Below are 13,960 nucleotides of genomic sequence, written 5' to 3'. Positions count from 1 at the left end.
TAACATTATGTACAAGCAGTGGGATCTCTTCCCTCACTCCTTCCTAAGATAATCATCATAAATCTTTTATGCTACACTTAACATTTGTGGGGAGGCAACAGAGGGATTCAGGCCTGATGCCTTGGTCTTCCTGTACTATTTTTGGCAGACCAATGACTCTTCTTTTACACACTCTTGGTTACTTCCTTTTTTTTTTTGAGATTTATTTATTTTTATTTATTTATTTTTATTTTGTTAACATATAATGAATTATTTGTTTCAGGGGTACTTTTTATCAGCTTTGCATTTGACCTTGTAAAATATACAACTAATTAAAATTTTGCAGCCAAAACACAAACTGATTTACTTCCCAATCTTTTTCTGATGGTAGAGCCCCTGGAAGTCAAAGTGCTCCATTTAGAACATGATGGAATATGTGAATTTTAAACCATATGATTGAATATACAGGCCTAAATCAAATACTAGATACTAGCAGGCATCAAAAAATTAAGAAAAATGTATCAGTGTAAAATAAAAATTGTTCCGAACTTGGTTGGGCAAAGAACCATTCTTGTGTAATGTAATTTACAGCCTCCTTCTGGGGGTGGTGGGGGGGAGCATTCTTCATAAAATGTGCCAGCTATTTTCATAGACTTTAATGGGTATAAGACTTAGCAAACCAGACACCCAAACGATCTTCTTTTCTAACGTAATTATACTACATTTTCATTTTCCTACAGGATTTTGTAACCAAGCGTGAACCTCTAAATTGGCCTACTTGAAGACTTTTCCTTTGCAAGAAGATTACCAAAAAACTGACATATGTAAATGAGGTGTTCAGAACGTTTTCTTTGACATGAGGAATTTTAACTGAGAAAATTCTATCCATTAACTTTTTCAGAGAATTTTGGAAAGAATCGTAGTTCAGAATTTTAGTAATGAAGCACATTAGTCCAGCTTACATTTTCTAATGTGCTAGGACTGTTGCCTTATTTTCTTTCCTTAAGAAGATCCTTTGCAATTTTATAGGGTAATCTGAATTACATTTCTAAGAGTATCCAAACAGTATCATTAGGGACTCCTATAATCTTACCTCTTAACTTTGCCTTTTTATTTTTATAGTACACTGTGGAGCCGAACACAGGGCTTGAACTCATGACTCTGAGATCAAGTCCTGGGCTGAGATACAGAGTCTGACATTTAACTGACTGATCCACCCAGGTGCAGTGAGCCTCTCAACTTTGCATTTTTAAAGGTTCAAATATGGGACTTCATATAGCAATATTTTTCTAACTTTTCTATTATTGACAATAAGAAATATACTTTACATCACAATCCAGGGTACGATACATGTATATACCCAAAACATATATTCATGGAACAATACCTAGATTTAATAACATGAGATACACTCTAGTTTTTATCCTTCTTTAATTTTTTTTTTTTAAGTGCTGATTGGGACCCACTACATGGATGTCATCTTCCTCCAATGGATTGCAACCCACAATGTGAAACCATGGCTCTAGAGAGCTCATATGCCATGGAAAGATAAGGGTAATGAGGACATGAATGTGGATGCGGATAAATGAGGGGCATAAACTCATCATGCTTTTCTTCAGCCTTTATACCATAACACATGGAAAGAATTCCTATCACTAAGAGATAAGAAGATGTGTTATATCTAGATCTACCTACAACTGCACTTGTTACTTTATCTTCTTACCTTGTTTTAATTCTCTGTACAGAATTCATCACTAATTACATAATATATATAAACAAACACATACACTTATCTTTTCATCTATTTTCCCCACTAGGTAAAAGCTTCAAGAAGTCAAGTCAAGGGGTGCTGGGTGGCTCACTTGTTAAGTATCTGCTTTCGACTCAGGTCATGAGCCCAAGGTCCTGGGATTGAGCCCTGCCTCGGGCTCCCTGCTCAGTGGGAAGCCTGCTTCTCCCTCTCTCATTCCCCCTGCTTGTGGTCCCTCTCTCGCTGTTTCTCTCTCTGACAAATAAATAAATAAAATCTTAAAAAGAGAGAGAGAGAATAGAAGTCAAATATCTCCCAGAATAGTACTTCACCTGCCACACAGTCTGCGTGCTAACAGTACTTTGCTGACCATATGAAAGAACGTGTAATGGGATGTTTTTATTCTGGCTTAAGTCCTAAAAGGCTATTGTGCCACCAGAAGCAATCACCCAACTTCATCCTATAAAAGGGGGTGTGTGTTTGAGAAGGACAGGAGGGCCTTGGAGCCGAAAGAGAACATTTCTTCAAGAAGACTGTTGGAATGCTGTGGCATTTTTCCTGCTGCCTGAACATCTCATGTGGAGGAATGTCCCACTCACCCCATGCCAGGTAAGAGGGGCTTCCCTGGGACCAATATGTGAGTGTGACATAAGAAAGAACACAGATGTAAACACAAGCATAAAGGGAGGAGGGAGCAAAAATGGGGGGTGGGGTGAGAGATAGAATAACAAAGGGAGAGAGCCACACTAGGAATAAGTTACTAATCCCCCTGAGAAGACAAGGATGTATGAACCAACAGGCCTGCAGGAGGCAGTGTGAGGGAGCTCTAAAGAGATTCTGTCCAAGATGAATGTGTAGCAAAGTGATTCAGATAAGAGTAGTCTGCCTGGGGGTGCCTGGGTGGCACAGTGGGTTGGGGCCTCTGCCTTCTGATTGGGTCATGGTCCCAGGATCCTGGAATCAGGCTGGCATCTGGCTCTCTGCTCGGTGGGGAGCCTGCTTCCCTTTCTCTCTGCCCACTTGTGATCTCTGTCTAAAAAAAAAAAAAATCTACAAAAAGAGTAGCCTGCCTGAAACCCAGGACTGAAGGAGGGTCATGGTCAACCTGAGAACCTATCTGCCAAGTCACAGAAACAATTCAAGGATCCTGTTGGGGAAGATCTCAGGAAACCAAAATAAAAACCAAGTTCTTCAAAAGTTCTTCATGGAAGAATGAATCTACAATTGCATGTAGGCCACCCAAAGGACCTTATCCTCAGACTGCAACTGTCCCCAGTGTGTAATAATACTATGGCTCCTTTTCCCTCTTCTCAACTCTGAAGACTATACTTAAAGTAATCTGGAAATTCAGCTGGTGAGTTGGGCAGAAAGAGAAGAATAACAAGGAGGGAAAAGCAAGGAAGCTAACCATGACCCTGAATGTGAGTGAAGAAGTGGAGTTTTCCTGGAATGAAACAGAACTGACACGGAAGTTAATGCACAACAAATTTGGAAAGAAGGTATTTCGATTGTTGAAATGAGACTGTTCTCCAGATTAAAAGGGACTGAAAGAGCAGAGACCCTTATCACAGCCAGGGATGGAAGAACTACTCCAAGCACGATCTGAATAGGAGTGGGATAGTAAAATAAGCGGTTGTCTTCCTGGCACCTTACTGAGTGAGTCTACTCATTCAGTGAAACATTTATACAGGAAAAATAATGTGGAATGAATGAACACATATATAAAATATGTAAAAATGTTGAGACCATTCCCTAGTGAGATTACAAATTATTTTTATTTTCCTCTTTATATTTTCCAAGATTTTTCAAGATCTCTTTTAAGCTTCAAAAAAACAAAACAAAACCAAACAAAAAACACCTAAATTGCCAGAAAACAATGTTTCATATGTTTTAGTGCACATTCATAAAGTAAATAAAAAAGTAATTCTTAATTCAAAAGTATAAATGTAGGTGATTAAAAATGATCATTTAATTTTACCTTATGTTTTGTCTTCAATATCTGAAAACACCAAATTTTAAATTTAAAGTAGTAGGAAAAAATTGAAAATCACGTGGAGGGAGGGAAAGATAAATAGAAGATAAAGTTATGACCCTGTTTGCCAGTAATATGGAAGATCAGTTACCTGGACCTAAAATGTCGATTTTATTGAAAACAACGAGAAGTCCTAGATGTAATACATCTTATTTAAGAAGTGAGTTGGCAAGAAATAAATACTCAACCGAAAAAAAGTGAAGTGAATGTGGGAACCTTGATTTCTGAAGCTGACTTTCATTTGAGGACATCTGTTGAACCAGATGAATTTTATTTTCCATCTCACAAAGCTTCACACAAATGGAAGACTAGAAGATAAAACCCAGGGTCCACCTACGATATGGGTTAATAAAAGATTTCCCCCAACTACTCTTACACATATAAAACCCCCAAGGTAGGGCTCCTGTGTGGCTTAGTAGGTTAAGCACCCGCCTTCAGCTCAGGTCATGATCTGAGGGTTCTGGGATCGAGCCCTGCATTGGACTACCTGCTCATCAGAAACCTGCTTCTCTCTCTCCTCCTGCTTGTGTTCTCTGTCTCCCTGTCAAACAAATAAAATCTTAAACAAACAAACAAACAAACAAAATACAGGGTTAAACCCCTGGTTTAATATCCCAAAGTATATATATCCCAAGGAGTTAAAACCCCACACAGACATACCCCAAAGGGTTAAACCCCTAGTTTAAGGGTCAAAGAGAAATAAACTCACTGCACCCTATCCCAAGGATATTGTGTTGAAAATGGACTATCTCAAACCTTGTCACAGGGGGAATCTCTGATGAGAACATGGAACCATAAGCCATCTCTCTAGTGTGCAGCCTAAATTCACACTACCTGGGTGGCCAGAAAAAAACTCAAACTGAGAATTTAATTTAAGTGATTCCAAACTCAGAGTGTCTACAGGAGCCTGAGAGAAGCCTTTTTGGAGTGTCTCACAATCAACGCAGGCCTCAATGAATTCCCACAGATAAAGTTCCATGAAAATAAGGAGTTTTCAATAAAAATTAAGTAACAGAAAAGGAAATAAAGCAGCAGAACCAGCAGTAGCAACAAAGAGCAGAAACAGACTTCCAAGGATTTTCAATACTAGAATTAACACACAAACTATAAAACAGCAATGGTTGGTATGGTTAAGGAAATAAAAAATAGGTGTGAAAATTTATTCGGGAAAAGTAAAAGACCATAAGAATGAACAAGTGGATATGAAAAAACAGAGCTTCTAGAAATGAAAAATAAAACTGAAGTTAAAAATTGAAACAGATGGCAGCTACGCATGAGAATAGCATAACGTACAGTTGTTGGATCACTATACTGTGTGCCTGAAACTAATGTAACATCATGTGTCAACAACACTAAAAAAAGAAAAAAATTACAAGGATGGATGTCAATTCTCCACAAAATAAACTGTAGAGCCAATTTAATCCCAATCAAAATCCCAGCAGGACCATTTGTAGAAATTGAAAGGCTGATTCTACAGTTTATGTAGAAGCATAAGAATCCTATAATAGCCAAAACAATTTTGAAAAAGAAGAATGAAATTGAAGGACTTACACTATCTAATTTAATAACTTATTAGTGTTAAGACATACAAGATTAATTAAACAGAACAGACTCCAGAAATAAATTCACATATATATGGTCAGTTGATTTTCAATAAACAAACCAAAGCAGCTCAATGGGGAAAGGAAAATCTTTCACAAATGGTAGTGGAATAATCCAGTCATAAGCAAAAAAAGAACTTCATACCATATATAAAAGTTAACTTTAAATGGTTTATAGACACATCCCATACTAAATGTGCCTGCAAATAAATATTGAAATTCAGCTGATTAGTCTGCACCCTTAGGTTTAAAACTAAAGATATATCAAAGATCGAAAATAACCAGCTGTCAAACAATAGATAACTAAAATATGGTGCTACCAAACAAGAGAATTAAAGGAGAAAAAGGAGGGAAGAAAGGAGAAGAAAGATAAGGAAGGAGAAAGGGAAAGGAGAGGAAGGGTGGAAAGGGAAGAAATCAGGTGGCTCTGCTGTTTATAAAACGCTACAGCTGGCAATAAAGATCTTCAGAAAGAAAGGGAAAAATCAGCATCCATTCTTTCTTCAAAACTACTCTCAAAACTAATTAACAGCTTTCTATTCTGTTTCTGTTACCTAAGCTGATTAAGGTTCTCTGGTTAATTTTTGGTTTCTTGGAGAATAAAAAAGCTTCAAAGCAATCATAACTGTAACTGAGATGATAATGAGGTTTTATGGTTTTACAGAGAAAAGTGAGAAGACTTAAAGAAAAGTTAGAGAAATAAAAACTTGAGGGAAGACTGCATTTTTAAAAAAAAGAAAACAAAAAACCTTGATATTCTTGGACATATAAGAGATTCATATTTTCTACAAAAACTAATATACTTTCTAATATTCTAGACTCAAGAATAATAAGAAACTCAAAAGCCATAAAGAAAAAGACAGATAAACCTTAAAAAAATAAAATTTAGGATTCTATACAAAATAAAGCTTGAATTTAAACACAAAATGGAGAGAACTTCTTGCATAATCTGCAAAAATTTGTTGTAACAAATGAATCAATAATTAATATAAAAACATTTACAAAACATTTTGAACCAGACAAAAACCTCCAACAGAAAAAAAATGAGCAAAGGATACAAGCCAACCACAGATACACAAAGAAGTCCAGAATGGCCAGAGGGCATACAAAAATATATTTGACTTCACTAATAATAACAACAAGTATATGCTAAGTGCTATTCTAAGCAATTTATAGTTATTAAACTCATTTAACCTCCACAATAGTTCTCTATTATCATCCCCTTTTACAGATGAACCTAAAATACAGAGGGTTAGATAATTTGTCCAAGGTCATACAACTAGTGAAGAAGCAGTGCTGTTGGGATATCAATATGCAATTAAAACAAAAATGATAGAACAAACATGCACTGTAATAATACTCAAAGTCCCAGAAAAAGGGGAGTAGAGACACTGTAGATAAGAGTATTAATTGGCATAGTCATTCTGGAAGACAGCACAGCAATGTACTTCAAAAGCCCTACAAATACGCAGTTTGAAAATTAATTTTCTCAAAAAAGCAATAATTCATACAACCCAGGTCAATGATTACATGGGGTGGAGGCATTCCAAGGAAAAAACATACAAGAAGCCTAAAAGCTGGGAACAAGGACATTCATTTTATTCTTCTTCAAACTGTATATAGAGGTTTAGATCTTAGAACTAAATAGATCTATTTAGATCTATTTCAGATCTATTTAGATCTATTTCACACTAAAAAGTGCTTTATTTTCTTCCCTTTTTATTGGGACTTTTATACACACTTGTAATATAAATATTTTTAAGTAAAGACATCCCAAATTAGCCAACATGCTGATAAGAGGGAGAAATAGCACTGAAATAATCTCAGTAATCTATTGGGTTTGGTAATTAAGCACTTTGCAGTTCAGGAGCAGTGGTAAGTTACCTCTTAAACCTACAGCCCACTTCTTGGAACGGATTCGAAGGCAATAAAGGTATGTGCAAAGATTTAAGCACAAAAACATTCATTATAGTTTTGTGGGTAAAGGTGACAATTAGAAAAAGCCAGCTGTCACACAATGAGGACTGATTAAAATAAAAGATCATAGAAGAGTTTATCTGTAGTAATTTTAGACGACTTTGTGAAGTCCATCTATTGGCATGGGAATATAGTAAGTAGGGGAAATGCTGTAAAACATGTACAGCGTGAATTTCTTTTTTTATAACATACACAATCTAGAAATATGCTCCCAAATATAACTAACAATCAAGCTAACAGAAAAGCCTATCACTTGTCTGTGTTTTCCAATCTGCAACAAAAGTAAGTATTATTAACACCTTTAAAGAAATAATGTTCGTCTTTTAATTTTAAAGCAAAAGATTTTCATTAGCTTCATTCTTAGGCATTCTTCACAAAGGAATTAACCCTTTGAGGTTCAAACAATTCAATTAAATTAGACTCTGGAAGAGACAACTAATCTCAAGCAACAAAATCATGATTTCTTTTTTTTTTAAAGATTTTATTTATTTATTTGACAGAGAGAGAGAGCACAAGTAGGCAAAGAGGCAGGCAGAGAGAGAGAGAGGAGGAAGCAGGCTCCCTGCTGAGCAGAGAGCCCCATGCAGGACTCGATCCCAGGACCCTGAGATCATGACCTGAGCCGAAGGCAGCGGCTTAACCTACTGAGCCACCCAGGCGCCCAAAATTATGATTTCTTAAATTATATTTTCTATTAAATGATTGGTACCCTTCTGGAATAAAAGAAGAGAGAGGTCTACTGTGTACTTTACAGACATCCAGCGCCAACCCCCTTTTCCTAATATGATCAAGTCATCCGCTTGTGCTTCAATGGCAAAGCCTGCTGGTCTACATCTGACCTCAAACCCACAACCCCATACCTCTCTCACAGCACCCGTTCCCTTTTCTCATTCTCCCATCACACATCACACCTCCTCAGGTCACTCTGTTATCTAATTCATTATCCTAATGAACTAGGGCATTGGGAAGCAAAATTAATTTCTTTACTCCTATTTTCTATATTTGTCTGCTCAAACTCACCGGTATACTGCAGTTTTCAGGGCAGAATCATGAAGTGCAGGGTCTGAATTAACAGCACAAAATTTTCCTTTAAATTTGCTGCTCCCAGGTTTTTATGTGGTCTCATGTAATTCTACAGAATGCCCACAATGCTGTGATTTCTAGCAATGTTTCCGCTACCGGTATAAAGTATGCCAACCATAGTTTGAAATACAAGATGGCAAATATTAAAGAGTTCTTTTAATTCTTTCACAGTTCATTAAATAAATATGTAACTCTAACCATGTAATATTTTTATTTCAGAAATTATCATTTATCCTGGGTAAAATATAGCCTCTAATCTACCAAATGCAAATTTCTCTATCAATGAAAAAAGAGAGAAAACAGTAAGTCATAGATTTACCAGAGCATTAAGCAGAGGGGAAATTTTCTACAGTTGTTCCATATTGTAATTCTGGTCAACAGCTTGAAAAGATTTATCTGGTTAAAAGTAATTTAAAGCTTAATGTTTAAGAATCTAAATTAGTAAGTATTTGTTGAGATGGACCTATAAGTACAGATGTTATGTTTAATGGGAAGGAGGTAGAGATAAATAAAACATGATCCCTGGGTGGCTCAGTGGGTTAAGCTGTTGCCTTTGGCTCAGGTCATGATCTCAGGGTCCTGGGATCGAGTCCCGCATCGGGCTCTCCGCTCAGCGGGGAGCCTGCTTCCTCCTCTCTCTCTCCCTGCCTCTCTGCCTACTTGTAATCTCTCTCTGTCAAATAAATAAATAAAATCTTTAAAAAAAAAAAATAAAAAAAGAAGGTTTCAGTTTGGGAGAAACTAGATATACCACTCATAAGTATGTCTCAAAGGAGCTAGCCATTTCTACATTTCAATAAATTTTACCACTTCTACAAAACAAAACAAAACAAAAACACTATTTTTTACAAAAGGAAAAACCAAGACAAAAGCAGAAAAAAAAATCAAGTATAATAATTTAACATGAATGGAAACAAATATTTAGATATTCAAAAAATAAAATGAATGCTTACTATGCGCCAGAGGATTGAAAATAGTGAATCATACTAGCACACTAGCACATTTAATAAATTAATATCTGAAAGTTCTATTTATAAGCACTACAGATTTATATTAGATAAATATTTATAGATATTTATATTAAATTAACATGAACAAGGTAAAAAAAAAAATCAGACAAGTTGCCTGAAATAAACTGAATCAGCTATATAGGGTCCTTGTACCACGTTCTCAAAAAGACTAGATGCATGTGCACAGTTTCTGGAATAGGGAAGATGCACAGTACTCCCCAGACCAACCTGAACAAGAAGAGGAAGAGTGGGGGAAAAATGCTGAGGTGGATTTTTCAATCTGGTCCTTTCCTGAACCATGGCCCTGTGGTACCTACGGCTTGTCCTGACCTCCTAAACCCCTTTGGTTACCCTGCATTTGCTTTCCTGACATCTTGATTATACTCTTGGCATATGGAACACTACACTAAATACAAATCCCTCCTCTTTCAGCCTAAAAAGAATCTTAGGATTCTTCTTCCTGTGTTGGGTTTTGTTTGTTGATCCTGTTAGTCACATACTCATCAGCTGACTTCCAGCAGCGGAAGATGGTGTTTGTGCACTCTTCCCAAGATATCAGCTATCGTAATTGTCTTCTGTTGTAGAATTAAACACTTAAGAACTTAATACTACTGTAGCTTGAAAAAGGTAAGTGTGGGGGTACCTGGGTGGCTCAGTGGGTTAAGCATCTGCCTTTGCCTGGGGTCATGATCCCAGGGTTCTAGGATCAAGCCCTGTGTCCTGCTCCCTGCTCAATGGGGAGCCAGCGTCTCCCTCTCTTGCTCCCCTGCTTGTGCTCTCTCTCTCTCTCTCTGTCCAATAAAAAAAAATAAAATCTAAAAAAAAAAAGGAAAAGAAAGAAAAGAAAAAGATAACCCTGTTTATCTGAGGTCCAAAGAGAAAGTAAGGAAACGATGCTGAACAAAAGCAGAACTACTACAGATCTAGGGGTAGGACTACAGAAATGGGTCATGCTAATCCAAAACTATTCAGAAGTTAACCGGATGTCTATATAAAATGAAAGCTTGCAATGAAGACACGAACAAGAAAGGAATATCAGAAGTGCTTTTAACTGGTAATACTTACCCTTGGCTGTCAGTTCTGAAAACCAACAATTTATAGGCCTCAGAACTTTGGAAGAAAAAAAAGCTAAGTTATCCACAGTTCTATGTACTAGTTAATAATTAATTAGAGCTCTCACACAAGGTACAGCCTAGAAACACCATGAAACCAAGTAAGCCCTAGCTTGCTATTTCTGTGTGAGTTTTCAGGATACTGAAACTCAAATTTCTCTAGGAGACAGACACTTTATGTTGTCCTACAAAGTACTTGTGAACAGCAAGAGGTGGTCTGTGGGCAAAGAAGATGCATATCATAAAAAGAGAAGAGAGAATTCATCACAGAAGGAACTGGAGAAGTTCCTTTGCCTCTCAAAGAAAACAAACATTCCTAACATCCTTACCAGTAAACAACATCCAGTGGCGCAAAGTAATTTTTCATTATCAGGTCAGCAAAGTAAGCTTCTGTTTCCCGGCAGGCAGTTCCATTTCCAATCACCACTGTGCTGCAGCTTCAAGGGATAAACAAGATGAGAAATGGAATGAGCTCAAGGCATGCTTCTAAGTCAATCAGGAGAAAATGCACAAATACTATCACAGGATGATCTTATTCTCTCATATAGCCAAGCAACATCTCCACGATCTCACAATGGAGGGACAGACTTTTGTAGAATAAAGGACAATGCCCCTACATTTGGTATGGGAGGCAACGGAGAAGTACTTTACTGTCATACCATCAAGAACAGTCAGCTTTCTTCCCATCTAGAAGGAACCAAATTTACAAATAAATAAGAAACTCTGAAGCATTCTATGCCATAATAAAGACATCATGACTGAATTATGTGATACAGTGCCAAATAATCCCTGAAGCTTCAAACTACTATCACATCCACTCCTCAGATCCAACAAAAAGGAAGGAAAGAAGGGAGGGAGGACGGGAGGGAAGGGAGGAAGAACGGGTGTGAGAGAGAGAGAGACAAAGAGAGAGAGAGAAAGCCCAAATAAAAGAATTCAATGCTCACTTTTGCTCATATTACCACCTTTTGTTTAGTGAAGGTGGCACAGGAAGGGAGAAGCATCCCTCCAGAGTCTCCAAATGTAGAGTTCTCCAGCAATTTGCCCCAGCATTGTTTTACATGATTCCTTCTCTCTCACCAAGGCACTTCCCTTAATCCCTCCCTCCAAATTAGGAGCTTCAAAGGTATCTCTGATTGGCTGAGCCAGTGAAGTACTCAAAAGGTTACTTATTTTCATACTTGAAATTCAGCAAAAGCCTCTTTATTTTCTCTGCCTCTCGGAAGCCTTGTCCACAATGCAAGTAAACCACATCGGTATGAAGTATCTGACCTTAGAGAAAATGAAAAGAATAAGCCATTTTGTAAGAAATCACAAAACACAACACAAAGATGATTTGATTAAGTAATTTATACTAGAAAAGGGAACTCCTTTGTCTTAAAAATGCAGGATGAATCATTCATATTCACTAAATCAGATTCTTCCAAACACTGAAATTTTGTTACTTCCAAAGTTATAAGGATACTACTTTGCTACTTATCATTATTAACTAGATTATATGCAATGATACCTAAAAGAGAAATGGTTTTTAATAACACATAACATTGAGCTAACATTTACTGAATATGTACCAAATGCCAGACAATGTTGTAATACTATTCTATTTCTTCTTTGGGTTGTAGATACGTGCATTTCTTTCCCTGCATAAGTCTTTTTTTTTTTTTTCCCTGCATAAGTCTTAAGCTGCATATTTATGACTTTAGTTTTTCTCTATATTATATTTCAGTGAAAAATAAATTCAACATTTGAGGGTAACAACCTCAAGAACAGAAATAATGAGCTAAGTGACCAACTTAGGAAGCTATGAAAAGAACAAGAGAATAATCTCAAAGAGAGCAGAAAGAAGGAATTAATGAAGTTAAAAGCAGAAATTAACAAAACAGAAAAATATATATGTAATGAAGAGGACTGGTAAAGTTTAAAGTTAAAAATCACTTAAGAAAAACATATACTTTTAACAATACCAATCAAGAAAAAGAAGTTATAGATAAATAAAAAAAGATAGAACTAAATTATATTAGAAATGAAAAGAGGATACAACTAGAGCTTTAGCACAGATTAAAAAGATATAAAGACAAAAAATAATAAAATTTAAAAGAAGATATAAAGGCTATTATGAATAATTTCATGTTAATTTAAATTTTGGAATGGATAAATTCTTGGAAATGTCTTACCAAACAGATTGAAGATACATACATATATATGTGGGAGTGCATACAGTATTTTTAAAAAGTCATCCTGTAAGTAATACAAATAATATCAGATCCAAATACGAACATGTATGGTATCTCAACAGATGCAGGAAAAGACATTGGTAAAATATGCTTCCCATTTACTGTAAAAATGTATAGCATAATAAAAAAAAGAGCAACTAGGACAGCAAAACCAATAACCCAAGGCTATCTATAGCAAAGTAGTCCACAAAACTCAAAAGATGATCAAGTGGGAACAATGCAACTACCAAGACCTACATGCACTGGCACTTTTGTGGGAGCAAGAAGAGACAAGCAATGAAGTATCTCATAGACCAGAAAATATCAAAAGGTATTTCCCTGTAGTGTGGGAAAGACCTCTGCATACTACAATTTATAAGTCAGTAGAAAGTCTGCCCATTCAGTTTTGGAAGGATTGGAAAACTTGGGTCTCTACAAACTCATGAAGCCCAGGCAGAATATCCTTTTCAAGACAAAAACCCCAATTGAGAAATTGTTGGAAATCATATCCCCCCTGAGTAAGATAAGGATAAAATGGTAAAAGGAGAAAGAAGTCCAGATAAAATGGAGAAAGCATCAGGAAAACAGATTCAAGAAAGTAGAAGGCTATCTCTTTATTCATAGAGATACTACAGTGCTTTCCCCCCAACACCAGTAATTTGGGGAAAAAAGAAGGGACAGTTCTAGAGATATACAGCTAGAAAATCTTTTCTGACCTGGTCTTTTACCCTAAAAGCTAGGGAAAATGAATTTTATGTAAACCTAAGCAACAGAAAAGGATGACGGTCAAATTCCATATAGAATGAATATTTTTTAAAACAGTAAGTTAAAAAAAAAAGACCAGTATGTCCTTACAGAAAGATGTGTTCACAAAATGCAGAGAAAAATTGTAACTTAAAGAATGAGCTACCAAAAAAAAAAAGAAAGAAAGAAAGAAAATGAGAATAACATAAATCAGAATTAGAAAACCCCAAAAATAACATGTGAGAACTCAAAACTGAATTAGACATGAGGGTTATTTCAGGAACTGACTGACTGGCTCAGTCAGTTAAGCATCTGCCTTCAGCCCAGGTCATGATCCCAGGGTCCTGGGATCGAGTCCCCTATCAGCCTCCCTGCTCTGTGGGAAGCCTGGTTCTCTCTTCCTCTGCCCCTACTCCAAGCTTGTGCTCTTTCTCATGCTCCCTCTCTCTTTCAAATAAA

At 36.4% G+C, this 13,960-nt stretch overlaps 1 protein-coding gene across 2 annotated transcripts in view; it reads right to left on the bottom strand.

The window, feature by feature from the left end:
- The window catches only part of SRBD1 (S1 RNA binding domain 1), a 203,099-nt gene that overhangs the window by 130,691 nt on the left and 58,448 nt on the right, over nucleotides 1-13,960 (bottom strand). For both annotated transcript variants that reach the window (XM_032351862.1, XM_032351863.1), the window contains exons 13-14: nucleotides 11,726-11,816; nucleotides 10,874-10,981 (exon numbers count right to left, since the gene is read on the bottom strand). In XM_032351862.1, coding sequence (XP_032207753.1) covers nucleotides 10,874-10,981; nucleotides 11,726-11,816 — 199 coding nt within the window. The remainder of the gene's footprint in view (nucleotides 1-10,873; nucleotides 10,982-11,725; nucleotides 11,817-13,960) is intronic.

This window comes from Mustela erminea, chromosome 7 (assembly GCF_009829155.1).
Source record: "Mustela erminea isolate mMusErm1 chromosome 7, mMusErm1.Pri, whole genome shotgun sequence".
In the NCBI taxonomy this organism is placed as follows: Eukaryota; Metazoa; Chordata; class Mammalia; order Carnivora; family Mustelidae; genus Mustela; species Mustela erminea.
Note: the sequence above shows the minus strand (reverse complement) of the source record. Positions and strands in the feature narration are given on the sequence as shown.